General features: G+C 39.0%; 1 protein-coding gene across 1 annotated transcript; it reads right to left on the bottom strand.

Annotated features, from left to right (window-relative positions):
* Nucleotides 1–1,987: 1,987 nt before the first annotated feature.
* Nucleotides 1,988–12,728, bottom strand: LOC125298979. The gene is made up of 7 exons (XM_048249988.1): nucleotides 12,636–12,728; nucleotides 9,528–9,640; nucleotides 6,524–6,835; nucleotides 5,256–5,519; nucleotides 2,660–2,797; nucleotides 2,480–2,508; nucleotides 1,988–2,301 (listed from the first exon to the last, which is right to left on the bottom strand). Exons 2-7 carry the CDS (start codon nucleotides 9,634–9,636, stop codon nucleotides 2,173–2,175), a joined length of 981 nt encoding a protein of 326 aa, XP_048105945.1. The 5' UTR covers nucleotides 9,637–9,640; nucleotides 12,636–12,728; the 3' UTR covers nucleotides 1,988–2,172.
* Between the last annotated feature and the right edge of the window lie 1,105 nt (nucleotides 12,729–13,833).

Here is a 13,833-nt window from a genome sequence, read left to right on the forward strand (position 1 = left end):
ATGTCCTCATCCGTTTCTTGCCTGTCTCTCTCCTCCTCCTCCTCCTGCCTGGTATTGGACTGCCCAGCCTGTGCTTTCTCCCCTCTCTTCAACCTTCTCCTCCTCATCCTCCTCCTCCTCCAGCACTCTCTCCCTCAATTGTTGTAGCAGCCACTATCCAGCAACATCCAAACACATAGGCATAAGTAGGCCTATACTCACTGCATGAATTTAATAGGCTTTCCTACTAACACAAGGGAAGCTTATTGTTAGTCAAAATTGAGATATACTTCCCTCCCAGGCAAGGGTCCTATAGAAATTCTGGCAATACTGCAGTTCTTTGTAGCTTAAATAGCCTACTAAAGCCTTCATACTGACTTTTGGTGATAATTTGCAAATGTAGCCTATAATAATCTACACAGATGGCTACTCTGATTCTGTGTATATTATTATAGGCTACATTTGCAAATGCAGCAAACTTATTTAAGTTTGCCATTAAACCATTGATCAAATCACAGCATTGGCTATTACCAGCATAAATGTTAATGTTACCGTTAATGTGGGCAAAATTATCATACCTCTCTCATCCTCCTCACTGTTCCTCTCCCTCTGCCTCTGTTCAGGAAGAATTTTCTGATGTCCATCTCTGAATAGTTTATCAGAAGGCTATGTTTAGTTTTACAGTAGGACAGCTTCACAAACAGTATAGGCTACTTTTTACAGGACTCTCTCTACAGTATACGTATAAATCCTTATTAATTGTCCGCATGTGTGCATGCAGCCTACGCATGGTGTGTGTGTGTGTGTGTGAGGGAGAGAGCACAAGCTGGTAAACTGTTGCTAAATTTAGGCTACAATGACGCTAAGCATCGAAAAACAGATGCTAGTTATGTGGGTAACACTCTCAAACAGCGATCAATTGGTTGTAACATTAAACAGGGGACGACTTACTCTATGCTCAAAGTGATGTAACGAGCTTCAGCGTATTCCACAGTGTGTGTGTGTGCGGTTCAACGAAACACTCGAAAGAATCATGTGAACGATTTTCATTGGTTGTTGCGTTCAATCTTAGCCAGCGACAGAGGTGCTATTTCCTGATTGGCTATTATGGTCCCTTTCTTTATTCCTTGTTTTTTTATTGGCTGGTAAGTGACAGGCTCGAGCCATGATTAAAGCAGGCACGGAGATGCGCTCATGAATGAAGCTAGTGCCGCGCTAGAATTTTACTGGGGCACTGGAGACTTTTACTAAGGCACATGCCCCAGTGAATAAGGTCTAGTGACGCCCCTGTCCAAAATTATTTCTACACATTGGGCAATGTGGGTTTTCTCTGATATCAAATTATCAAACAGAAACAGTTTATTGTTGGTTTTTTTTATTGTTGGCTCACACCTCATTGCCTGTACTGCCCACTGATATAATAGTTGGCATTACTTAATGCAGAGAATACTTTCATGCACACATATTTACATATTTGTACATTAAACTTACAACCATGGGCGTAGATTTAGGGTGGGACGCTAAGGACTAGTCCTAATCAATATTTTAAGATGACAAAATTGTCCCCACCAATATTTTAGCGAACTCATTTGTGCTGCTGATTCCGACAGCCAGCACGACCCGACGACGTGTCAACGACAACGGTAAGTTAGGGCTGTCTGCCAATACATAGCCTATTCCATAAAAGGCCAGAGTAAAACATTGTGATATTCCCTTTGCCCTTCAGCATACATGTTTGCCCCTTTATAGTATGAATTCCAAAATAGCCTATGACAACCATCACTTTCTATGTGTGTGTATGTGGAGGGTCAATCAAATTCTATGATTGCCACTGATGTGAATGATCTCACAAATCACACAAACCAAATAAAATAAAAATAAAAAAATCGCAATAGTATCGAAATCGAGATTCTTCACTTGCTATTGGTATTGAAACAATAATGTTGGTATTGTGACAACAGGAGTTGTGAATGTGTCCCCACCAAAGCTGAGACCAAACCTACGCCCTTGCTTACAACTCAATATGAGATAAACAAACACATTATATACATTTTGTTTTTCAGTTAGTTCATTCATCTACAATATAATACAACTGTTCTCAATGGCACATTATGACACAATATGTTTTTTTAAAAGCAGGAGGGCCTGCTAAGGTCTACAGGAAAGACACTGCCAGCAGGGGGCAGACTTAGCTTACAGCCTTAAAAGAGAATAAAATCCCTCATCCTGGTGGGGTTGCTTGAATAAAACATGCTGGGAGGGGGAGGATGCAGAGCTGTGGGTGAGGGTCTGAGCTTCTGCTTGATTCGGTGGATGAGCAACCTGTAAACAGAGAATCAGAAAAGGCAACTACTTGTAAGATATTTTTCATCCAACATTTTTAAAAAAAAAAAAAAAAAAAAAAATATATATATATATATATATATATATATATATATATATATATATTACACATATGACTTCTTCACAAATAATATACATATGAAAAACAAATACCTACCTCAGAATAGTAATCTGTTGCATTTCCACCTAAAAAATTGAACAAAAGTAGTTAGACTCAAGCATAGATTGTGGTTGTAATGAGAAGTAAGGGGCTTATTCCCTATTGGTTACCAGGGGACTTTGCCCAGTGTTTGATTTCCAAACATGGTGAATGACAATGACACCTAAACTATGGTACCTTTATTTCTCTGTGTCGTAACTCTGTGGCGTAACATCAAGAGAGCAAAAGCAGTAAAAACTGTAAGGCCCACAGAGCAGCTGATGCCAATCAAGCACCATGATGACATTTCAGTTTCTGAGGAGGCCTTCTTTTGTCCTGCAATACAATAGCTTCTGTCATTGTGTATATAAATAATAAATAAATAAATATTATTTATTTCATACAAACAATAACAATTATTAGTTGTTGTAGTCGTACTAACAGTAACATCAATTTAACATCATCAATCATTGATCATGAATACCATATTACTTTTTTGCCATGGGCATCACATATTCTTTTTTCTTTTCAATTCCAATATTTAAGTGATCAACTCTCAACATAGTCATGCATACTTGTCATAGTCATGCATACTTGAATACTGAAGAACAGAATGGCTCTTTCCGAAACTAGTTACTTCGCCCTCTCCCTAACCGCACTCACACTCACACGGAGGGTCCATCATATTAAGGGCCATCCGAAACCAATTACTGATAAGTGGTAGTTTGTTATAAACCCTCCAACTCAGAGTGAACACCGTTGGTGACTTGTCGCGGTTGTGCGTCAATTAATACTGTACATCATGGAGAATGCATCATATAACTGTGAGTTCCATGTGAGTACACCCGTAAACAAATTCATGGTTACATCATAACCTGTTTCCGCTAGGGAGAGTGCATTTTGTCCCAAACCTGAGTGTGGTATCATACCCTACGCAGTATGTGCTAATCAAGGGAACTTGATTTAGCTATGAGGGTGATTCCCACCCGAGTGCACTCCGTAACTGATTTCGGAACTAATTTCGGAAATTCCCAATGAGTCATTCAAAACTGTGACCGCTTTAGGGCCCTATCATGGTAGTCTAAAGCGCATGGTCACTAGCGAGAAGTCTAAAGAAATTTGTCCAGTGCACATTGGGTGTGTTTTAGTTATGTAACGTTATCAAACGCCCAGCGTTTGGCGCAAGAAGGTGGGCCTTATGTTTCTTAATCAGTCATGGGTGTGTTTTGGGCATAGCATCCTTTAAACCAATGAGAAGGACATCTGTCATTCCCTTTAACAGCAAGCAGCGCAACTTCAAACAGCGCATGGGTATTTTGATGGTCACCGGGGCATTTGAAGGAACCTGCTTGCATGCGAGACCTACCTTATGGAACATGTATTCCACTTGCTTTACTAAAACCTACAAGAGTATAGCCTACACGCATCTGCACTCGTCTATTATTTGAACTCATTGGACTCTGCAGCCAGGCTTCTCACCCATACCAGACGATCAGCACACATCACCCCCATTCTCCATCAACTCCACTGGCTACCAGATCAAATACAAAATACTACTACTCACCTTCAAAGCCCTTCACAACCTTGTTCCCCCCTACTGTACATCCGCGACCTCCTGACCCTTACACTCCTTCCCGCTCACTCAGATCCTCTGACCAAAATTTCTTGGTTATCCCCTGCTCCAGACTCTCCACCCTGGGTGGCAGGTCCTTTAGTGCCTTGGCCCCCAAACTCTGGAACTCCCTCCCCCAACCTCTTTGTGACTGTCCTTCTCTTCCTTTCTTCAAAGCACATCTCAGACCTTTTTGTTTTATGATCACTTCTCAACACCCAACACATAGCTCCATACAGATAACTTGTCTTTGTTGTATTGCTTTGTTTGTTTGTTGTTGTGTTTCCTTGCCTTCCTACTATGTAAAGTGACCTTGGGTTTGAGAAAGGCGCTATATAAAATAAACGTATTATTATTTTATAATTATAGGCAAACTGAAACTAACTTCACCATAGTCTCATAGTCAACGACAAAACAGTTATACACAGTTACTTTCACTATTGATTGACAATAGGTTACCATCGAAAACATTTCAAGCATGAAAAAAGCAACACTTACCCCAATAATGTTTGAATGACTATAAATGTAATATAATGAATAAAAAAAACACCCTAAGGACATTTATCCTGCAGGAGTTGCATGCTTACATCTCGTGACAGTGGGTCTTCAGCTGTGCTTAATAGGTTAATCACTTAACCATCATTATCAATTTGCTAATAATGGTGAATAGCTACTCATTGTAAGATGTATTTTGTAATATCTTTATTTTAATTATGTTTCCCATTGTGATCGTGTAATTTGTAATGTTTTGCATGGATGTGCGCTGGTGCGCGTTCCTGTGAATGAGAGAAGCAGGGTGCGTTGTGCACCTGCCCATATCACTGACACTGTTGATAATGCGCTCTTAAAATAACCTATAAACAACTCGCCACGGATTTCTGACCAGGTTTCCCTTGGTCAGTAGCGCAATGCGTTTTAGGTAGTGTACAATAGCGATTTCTAGATAATGCGCCAGAGCCCTTATTAGGTCATTAATTGCCACACCCCTTGGCGCGTTGCTCAATAAAATAGTCTATGACAGGAACTTTGCGTCGGGATAATAATCTGTTTTCCACCAGGTTTTGCGTCGCGAAAATAGGGCCCCTTAGTGATTCTTTATACCTGTAGACATACTTTATTCTAATCTATGAAAAGCATGTTTTTTTCTTCCTTTATATTATTTGTTAAGGTTATTTTTCTTACCTATGTAAAAAGGGCAGACTTCTCCCATTTCTAACACAGCCTCACTCCAGCTAACTTGGTTGCTGTAGTTACAAAGAATGTTGTCATCTCTAACTATGACAATCAGTTTGTGGTCAGTGAATGCTCCTCCCTCGTGCATGCAGGTGCTGCCGTTGCAGATGAGGGTCACAGAGAGGTCACGACCACTGCAGGTCAGGGTGACATTACAGGAGTCACTGCTGGACCAGTTAGAGTCTACCATCAGGTTTGGGGTTGTGACTGGTTCTGATGAAAACACACACACACACACACACACACAGGTAACATCAAACCATGATACATGGTTATGGTTATGGGATTTGGCAGACGCCTTTGTCCAAAGCGAATCACACAGTAGTTTTAATTTCAATGAAAGTAACACAATTCATTTCCTGTGTGTGCTTATCAGATTACCAAAATTATAAACGAAACTTCTCACAATAAGTATTTTTTAAATATGTTGTTTCCTTTTTGTTTCTGCTGGAAAAAACGTTACATTACATAGAACAAGTTCTGTTGTGATAATTAAACTGACTAGTTCCGGATCGATATCAAAGTGGTGTATTAGAAGCATAAAATCTGTTGTAAATGATGCCGATCATACATTTATCGAAGCAGACCTCTGAATGCTGGGAAGGTCCATTCAAGTCAATGGAACTTTATGCTGCATTCTGAGAAGCCATATAATGAGGTCGAACAGCACCAGAGTATAGTTTCCAGTAGTATTGTGTAAGCTAGCCTCAGGGTTCCCACTCTGGGATGTAAGATGTAAAATTTCATGACTTTTCCCTAACGACAAACCTGAATGTCCATGACCTAATATAGAATGACTCACACAATTTATCGACCAAAGATTTCAGAGTAGCTGCGTAGCGTTCAAGAATCTTTGACTTTTTTTTAGAGTGGGAGATAAATAAATTGGCATTGAATAAACAAAGTTGGACTAACCACAACCACTCAAGCGAGCAGTAAAGCTAATTACCTGATATACACCAATTCTGTGTGGACATATATTTGCATTAATGCATTTTTGCAAGTATAAGGCAAGTTTAAACTGCTAAAACAAAATCCCCTGATATTCCATGACTTTGCCCCATTAATGAAAAAAATTCCTTGACTTTCCATGTCTGGAACAGATTTCATCACATTTCCATGACTGAATTTTATATTAAAAAAAAAATGCTAGTGATGTTGGTGTGAGTTTTAACTTGACAGGAATAAAAGAAAGTTGTAAAACTTTGCAAACGCACCTTGGATGGAGAGTGAGTATTCAGTAACCAAGATCTTATCTTCAGTACCAATCTCTCCTCTGTAGAGCCCACTGTCATTTTTCTGAAGGTTTTTCAATTTCATAGAGAAGTTTCTAGAATCAAACTCCAAGGTGCCATTAGGCCTATAGTCTGGAAGTAAAAACAGTCTCTCTGTTACAGGATAAAATCTGACAAATGGTTTGTGGAAAATCCAGTGTACAAAATCTATATTCTCTCTCCTAAGTTGCTCATGACCCTGGATGTCCAGTTTCACATGATGTCCTTCAAGCAGATACAAATCTTCTTTTGCTTCTGTGGAAAAAAATGAACAATAAATCTGAATTAGTACTTACATGGGAAAGAAAAATCCAACAACAAGCCACAATATGACACGAGTTGGAGAAGTGTTGGTAAAGGATATCGCCATGGCTGTACTTTAGCCGTAGGTAATTACAGCCGTGGCAACATCCTTTACCAACTTCATGATCATGAGATCATCCATTACCAACTAATTTAGTTTTAATTTGATTTAGTGTTCACTGGATTTTGACAAATAAGTAAGTGATGGTGCCAACTTCTGCCATTTTAGGAATATCTTGGCTGGATTTCTACAATTTGTTACATGGTGAACCCATATCACTTTCTTTTTGAAATTGCAAATGTTTCAAACAGCTAAAAGCCGACTTGAACAAAGACTAGAACAAAGAAATGACAGTACATTACTTCTGTTCTCTTTCAGCTGAATTGGCTACCAGTGAAATACAGAATAGATTTTAATGTTTTACTTTTTGTTTTTGAAACCTTCAATTACAATTAGCTTCACAAAGGGGAGACTTGGGACAATTGGAACACAGAAACAGTTGTAACTCTAATACATTCTCAGGTTCTGTCAAACAGTTGTAACTCTAATACATTCTCAGGTCCTGTCAAACCGTGGTGGCCACACGGGCAGGTTGTGCTTGCAGTGGGGAGACTAATTAAGGGAGATTGGCCTCACCTGGCGCCGGTGTAGGCCTACAGTATATATCAGTGCCATCCCTTGCACTGCAAACCACTTCTACTCACTTACATATGACCAACACGCATCCATGCACTTAATTTTCACCCCTAGACATTATCGTTCATTCTAGCTCACTTTAAATAAATATAATTTATTTATAATTGTAATTTGTTGTCAGCCTTTTTTGTGTTGTGCCATGAGCCGGGCGTAACAAATATACTGTGATGAAACTCACAGACCATGTGTAATGATATTGCAAAACTATATTCAGAGTGGCATAAAAGTTGTCCAGAGGTTATTGGCCGAAGCTAGTTTCTGAGGTGAAAGCAAAACTTTTTACCTATTCACAAGATTTTGACTACACTATTGAGATTTGATCACATTTGATTTTGAACATTAAGATCACTGATTTCCGCTGATTTTTGTTTTCAGTTGCTTCTTATATGCGAACATTATCTGTTTAAATATTACACCTGGTCGTCTGAAGATGATTGTAATATGCATTGCACAGATGTTCCTTGAACTGTGGGCAGCCGTGGCCTACTGGTTAGTGCTTCGGACTTGTAACTGGAGGGTTCCCGGTTCGAACCCCGGCCAGTAGGCACGGCTGAAGTGCCCTTGAGCAAGGGACCTAACCCCTTTAACCTTTCACTAATTCACAGATTGGGATAAATGCAGAGACCAAATTTCCCTCACGAGATCAAAAGAGTATATATACTTACTACATACATGTCACTTAGAAATGTCCTTGTTTTCATCATTAATGTTGTAAAAGAAATGGCTGATCTTTGATGCAATATCTAGATTGATCAGCAACCATTCATCCAATGTTCCAAAGGCACAATTTGTTTACTAATCTGAGAAAACATTGGAGAAGCCTTTAGCAATTATGTAAGCACATAATCTAATCTGAAAATTGCTGCCCTGATTAAAAAACAATGCAACTGATCTCAGCTGGTATACAGTAATGTCTACAATGGAGTGGAATGGAAATTTCTAAGTGACACCAAACTTTTAACCGGCAGTGTATATTATAATGTAAGGTGACACTTAAGCCAACTTTGAGCACCAAGAAAAAAGTGCTAAAAAGATAAACATGTCACTGGTCTGTGGCTCCATATTCTGCCCTCCGGGTCACTTAGGTCATCATCACATATTTACTCACTTTTTTCACTGGTGCCCTCCAAACTTTTGAACAGTTTCCTATCTTACATAAAATCTTGTCCCACTATTGATAGTTCGGATTCTGTTTAGTTTAAGTTTGTGCATGTGGAGCAGTGGCTGCATTGCCACGTGATAATTTCTCAGCCCGAGTTGTAAATCCCAAACTTTCAATTTTATGCAGCTTTGGATAAAAATACATTTGATTTTTTTATGTGAAAATGAATGTGTACCGGTATTTACGTTTTAAAGATCTTTTATTTTATTTGATCTTAATTAATTTATGTATTTTATATCTTCTCTTAATTTATTTGTTTAGATTTTTTTCCTACACTAACTTTTCATTTTTATAATATATAATTATACACATGATTTATTGGTCTTCCTCATTTATTTCTTAACAGCTTTGATTTTGGATTTAATCATCTTATTAATTTTGTATTTTCCTTTCTTTATTTCTATCATGTGTAAATGCTTTATCTATTTGCCTTGAGTGTAAAGCACTCCAGTAAACTCACATCTGTTGTTTTTAAATGTGCTAAAAGTGTTTGTTTTTAAAAGTGACTAATTTACCACAAAGCAATGCAATAATCTCACACATGTTGAAGTCGTGCTTGAATTTATTAGAATATTTAAAAACAGAACTCACTAACTCTAATCCTGATATTCCTAGAGGAAAAAAATAATTATACTGTAGATTCATCCCTTGATGTTTGATTTCCCTCCTTTCTGCTTCATAGGGGAAAAACAATTGCTCAGGTAATCATATAGTAAATTAGTAGTTAATCTGTGTCATAACCACAAGTGGCCAGGAAGTTTTTAATATTATGATGTTCCTCTTACCTGTGTAGAAGACACAGGCCAGCAGAAACAGTTTACGAAGAGAAAAGTCCATCTGACGAGGTTGCAATAGAAGGCTTTGTGATGGAGGGCTCTGCATTTGGCTCAACATGAAGCTGCAAAAGAAGTAATAGGTGACCAAAGGAAATGTGTGACTCGCGTGCAGTAGGCAGTCAGGGTGATTACTAAAAGGTCATGCTTATTTTTGTGGTGACACCTGCAACATCAAACCCACGCTAAGCACCCCTATGCACATGATCGAGTGATGCTCACGTGAAACAACAATGTGCTAAACTATATGCAAACATAAACCTGACCACACATACTACCTTGCGTAAGAAACAACAGGAAATGCAAGCCTGTCTGTGCTGATATGTGGGTATTTCCTGTCAGTGTGGTTAAGCATTTTTAGTTCACTAAAAATAGGTCATAAAGAAACCACAACTACAGGGATTAGAATTATTAAACAATTAAACTCATATCAGTCTATGCAAAGCATTATGTTGCAGTACAATCAAAGCTTTAGGGAGGAGTTTTGGTCAAAATCAAGTGATCTACCTCAAAGGCATGCAAAAACCTTGCAAACCATAAAACAGTTCGCATCAACACGTTTAGGAGGTAGGCCTACAGTACATATGGGGTCATGGTGTTAAAGCTTTTTTTACATTTACATGGATTGCAATTGTTCCATCTCGGACCAAGACATAGATGGAAACAACAATTGTTTTGGTGTCTGTCATTCATATGACCATAAAAACACAGTTGGGAAAGTCATTTTTAAAATGTATTCTTCTTCAGATTACAGAATACATGCCCTAACATGTATTTTGTAATGTAATCTAAAAAATGTTACTCAAGATAAATAATATTCTGAATATTTTGGATTACATCATCATTGTACTATATTTATTTTAGCTGTGGATGGAAGAGTTATGTCAGGCTATGTGATGTTGTTGTAAGACCCACAGACAACGCCAACAACAAACCACCACCCTGCGTCTCAGGCTACGCCTATGAAACATTATCTTTGTTTGTGTCAAAGGACCTATAACAGCCATGTTTTGTCTGCTAAAATTAATACTGCCCAAATAATAATTACAAATACCTTCGCGCTCATATTGACAATAAACTGGACTGTAGGTGCAACATTGACGCTGTTTAAAATAAAGGTTGGAGTAGGCTCTATTTCTTGAGAAAAGTCTTAATGTGTAATCTATTGTTCTTGTTGCGAGTCCAATTGTTTTTTCTGCCATCTGTTGGGGCAACAGCATCAGAGCCAGAGACTGAAAACTGTACAAGCTGAACTGGAATGCTGGGGACTTCAAGCCTGGGAAAACCCAGACGAACCTTTGGGGGTTGAAAAATGCTTGTTTGTTGAGATGCTTTTTTTCATTGCTCTGCATATGTCATCTCCTTCTTTGCTTGGTTCCAATTGGTCCAGAGGCATTTTGATCAGCGCCCGTTGGTGACGTCCCTTAGAAATGGCGGGTAAATGAACCTTGTCTAGACTCAATCTCAATTTCAGTTGAGATAAGGTCTGGTACTATTGTAAATACATAACCCCATGTATTACTTCCCAATATTGCATAAAGGCCTACAATCAACATAATCAAAATAAATGTTAAGATTAAAACTAGTTATGTAGGCCTATAACAAAAAGTGTCCTGCCTAATGTGGCGTGGTCTATTAATGCAGTAAGGTATTCATGCCTTTTTATTGATTAATAGGCTAAATGTCTTACCTCTATCTCTGTGGAAACTTGCACAAACAATATTGGAAGCACAAAATAACACACCCCACCTCGACCTTCTTTACACCACAAGCAGCCCACCACTCTTTTTTCTGTAGGGTAATGATCTAACACACTAACACAGTTGGTCATATATAGTCTAGGCTATAGACCAACAACACAACTGAATTATTAAAGAAAATTCTGTAAATTATAATAATATACATTTGACTCTGACATATTCACGGGGTCCCACTCGAAATCAAATGTAAAGTTCCATTACTTTTTCTTAACTTTCCCTGACTTGCTGGTTGCATTCTACAGTCTTTTGGACTTTTTTTTGAGTGGGAAATAGGGCTACTGTAACTAATCAATTAAGCAAGCAGTAATGGGAAAAATAATAACCAAATAAACACAAATGCTGTGAGGAAATATCTTTTGTATTAATGTATTTTGGCAAGTACATTTAAACTACTACAAACCCCAGTGATATTCCCTAGCTTTCCATGTCTGAAATAGAAAGCCTAAATTCTATAATTCTATAAAATTCTATAATGGGAACTCTGCAGTCAACGTAAATTCCACGGATAAAATAAATACTAGAGAAGAAAATTAGCTGAGAGCAGCCATTTTCAAAAAAGGCCAACCTGGATTTCAAGTCAAACCCCGCCTATCATACCTGCGCAAGCGTAGGCTACTTATTTCACACAAACACACTGGCATTTGTGGGCATTTGGGCGGTAACTGGGTATGCCATGCTGTTGGAGGTGCAAGCAATTACTGTAATCGCCATTGATATCACATAGAAAGGAGCTCGTGACCGCTTTTTCTCCAACCAACGAAATTTGGTTTCTCCTTTGAAAATGGTGCTATAGTTGCTAGTTAGGCATTGGAGGCGGAGGCAGAACATGTCAACACCAAAGGCATTAATGTCAATGGCAGCCTTTGACAATCTAATTTAGCCTATTATTTTCCAAAGGATAACTACTCGCACTCATCATATGTACTTGCGCTCCTGTGGCAAAAACGCTGCTTGTTGTCACACTTAAGCGCAGATTTGAGTTCGCATAAAACAGAGTCTCCACTCATAGGAACAGAATGGAAACACACCAGGTTTTAAACGTGTTGGTCTAGGGTTCTATAATTCGGACTGCAAGGCATTTCGCGACCCCTCCCATATTTTTGGCGACCCCTCTAAGAACCAATGAGAAGTGCTAGACTGCTCTCATTCATCCATTCATTCGCGAGAGAAGCATTTGGTAGGCAACAGTAGTAGCCTACAACAAAAGTAGGCATGGTGTCACAAAGGTGTGTAAGGCGTTTCGAGAATTTAGATTTGTTGTTAGCGTAGGCCTATTAGTAAAAAAAAAAATAATACTCACTAAATGGAGAAGTAAGTAGCAGGGTAGTCAGCCAGGCTCAACGAATCCAGAATGAATTCAAATGTCGCGCGTTGACTCTGGTAGTCTACTGGATCGATCCATCCCATAGGAGTGGTTGGTTCATAGCCTGGGTGTTCCCATGCTGCCTTGCGCGCGATTTGATTCACGCTGCTAAGGCAGCCTGGAGACCATGGAGCAAATGTTCGCCTGAGATAGGGAACCAATCACAGAACAGGGGGGAAAGCAAGACGATGATGAGCTATGCACAGACACATTTGATAGACATCCGTGGCACCCAATAAACGGATCTGGGCATTTTTTTCAAATACGAGAAAATGAACGTTTGGGACACACATGAATAGCACAGCTGTATACAGTGGCTCTTGCATTCCAAACCTTGTAAATTGCTGGAAAACATTATATTTTCTCCAATGCAGAAAGTATTACGTATATTTTACTTACAGATAATAAATCATGTGCTGTGATATGGTCTATATTAATTGTCTCTATAGCCTAAATACAAACAGGTCAGCATGAAAAAAGAAGACTGACTCCATATGCACACCTAGAAGTTGGATGGAGGACCAGAGACTGCTTAGACTGTCCTTTAAGCAGATACAAATCTCTTGCTTTTGTAAAAACAAAATTGAACAAAATCTCTGATTCAGCACTTACACAGGAAAGAAAATTCGAACAACCCACCACATACTGTACAATACTGCTATGACATCAGTTCTACTTCTACAGTTGCATATTTGATTTCACTCTGGTGGATCCATTTGGACACTTTTTTATATTTAGTTGAATCACAACTAAAGGGAGTGTAAGGGCCAAAAGGGTGATCACCATTACTGTAGAATCTAAATGACGAGCTGAAATGGCTGAAAGGGCACCGGTCCCCTGTTGTTAAAGTAGTATAGTATAGTATAGTATAGTATAGTATAGTATAGTATTCTCCAGTATGGGATGGGAAATCTCTCCCTTTGCCTGAGTCAGGTCCCAGTGTAGCAGCAGGCGCCAGGGCTTGCTCCACTATCTACGCGAACCAGGCTTTCCCTGGCCTCTTCGGAGCGATTAGATTCTGAGTGTGCCTCCCCTCTCTCACATTTGGAATGAGATCTGGGGTAACGCGTACATTCATGCATCTGTCCTCTGGGGCACAGTCTGAACCAATAACACAGCTGATTATTGCATGTTT

This window comes from Alosa alosa, chromosome 1 (genome assembly GCF_017589495.1).
Source record: "Alosa alosa isolate M-15738 ecotype Scorff River chromosome 1, AALO_Geno_1.1, whole genome shotgun sequence".
Lineage (NCBI taxonomy): Eukaryota > Metazoa > Chordata > Actinopteri > Clupeiformes > Clupeidae > Alosa > Alosa alosa.

Excerpts from the sequence above, each read along its gene's own strand:
- LOC125298979 (XM_048249988.1), bottom strand. The coding sequence starts at position 9,636 with ATGTTGAGCCAAATGCAGAGCCCTCCATCACAAAGCCTTCTATTGCAA. Across the intron at positions 5,520-6,523 it reads ATACTCACTCTCCATCCAAG|AACCAGTCACAACCCCAAAC; the intron begins GTGCGTTTGCAA and ends TGTTTTCATCAG. Across the intron at positions 2,509-2,659 it reads TACGACACAGAGAAATAAAG|GTGGAAATGCAACAGATTAC; the intron begins GTACCATAGTTT and ends TCAATTTTTTAG.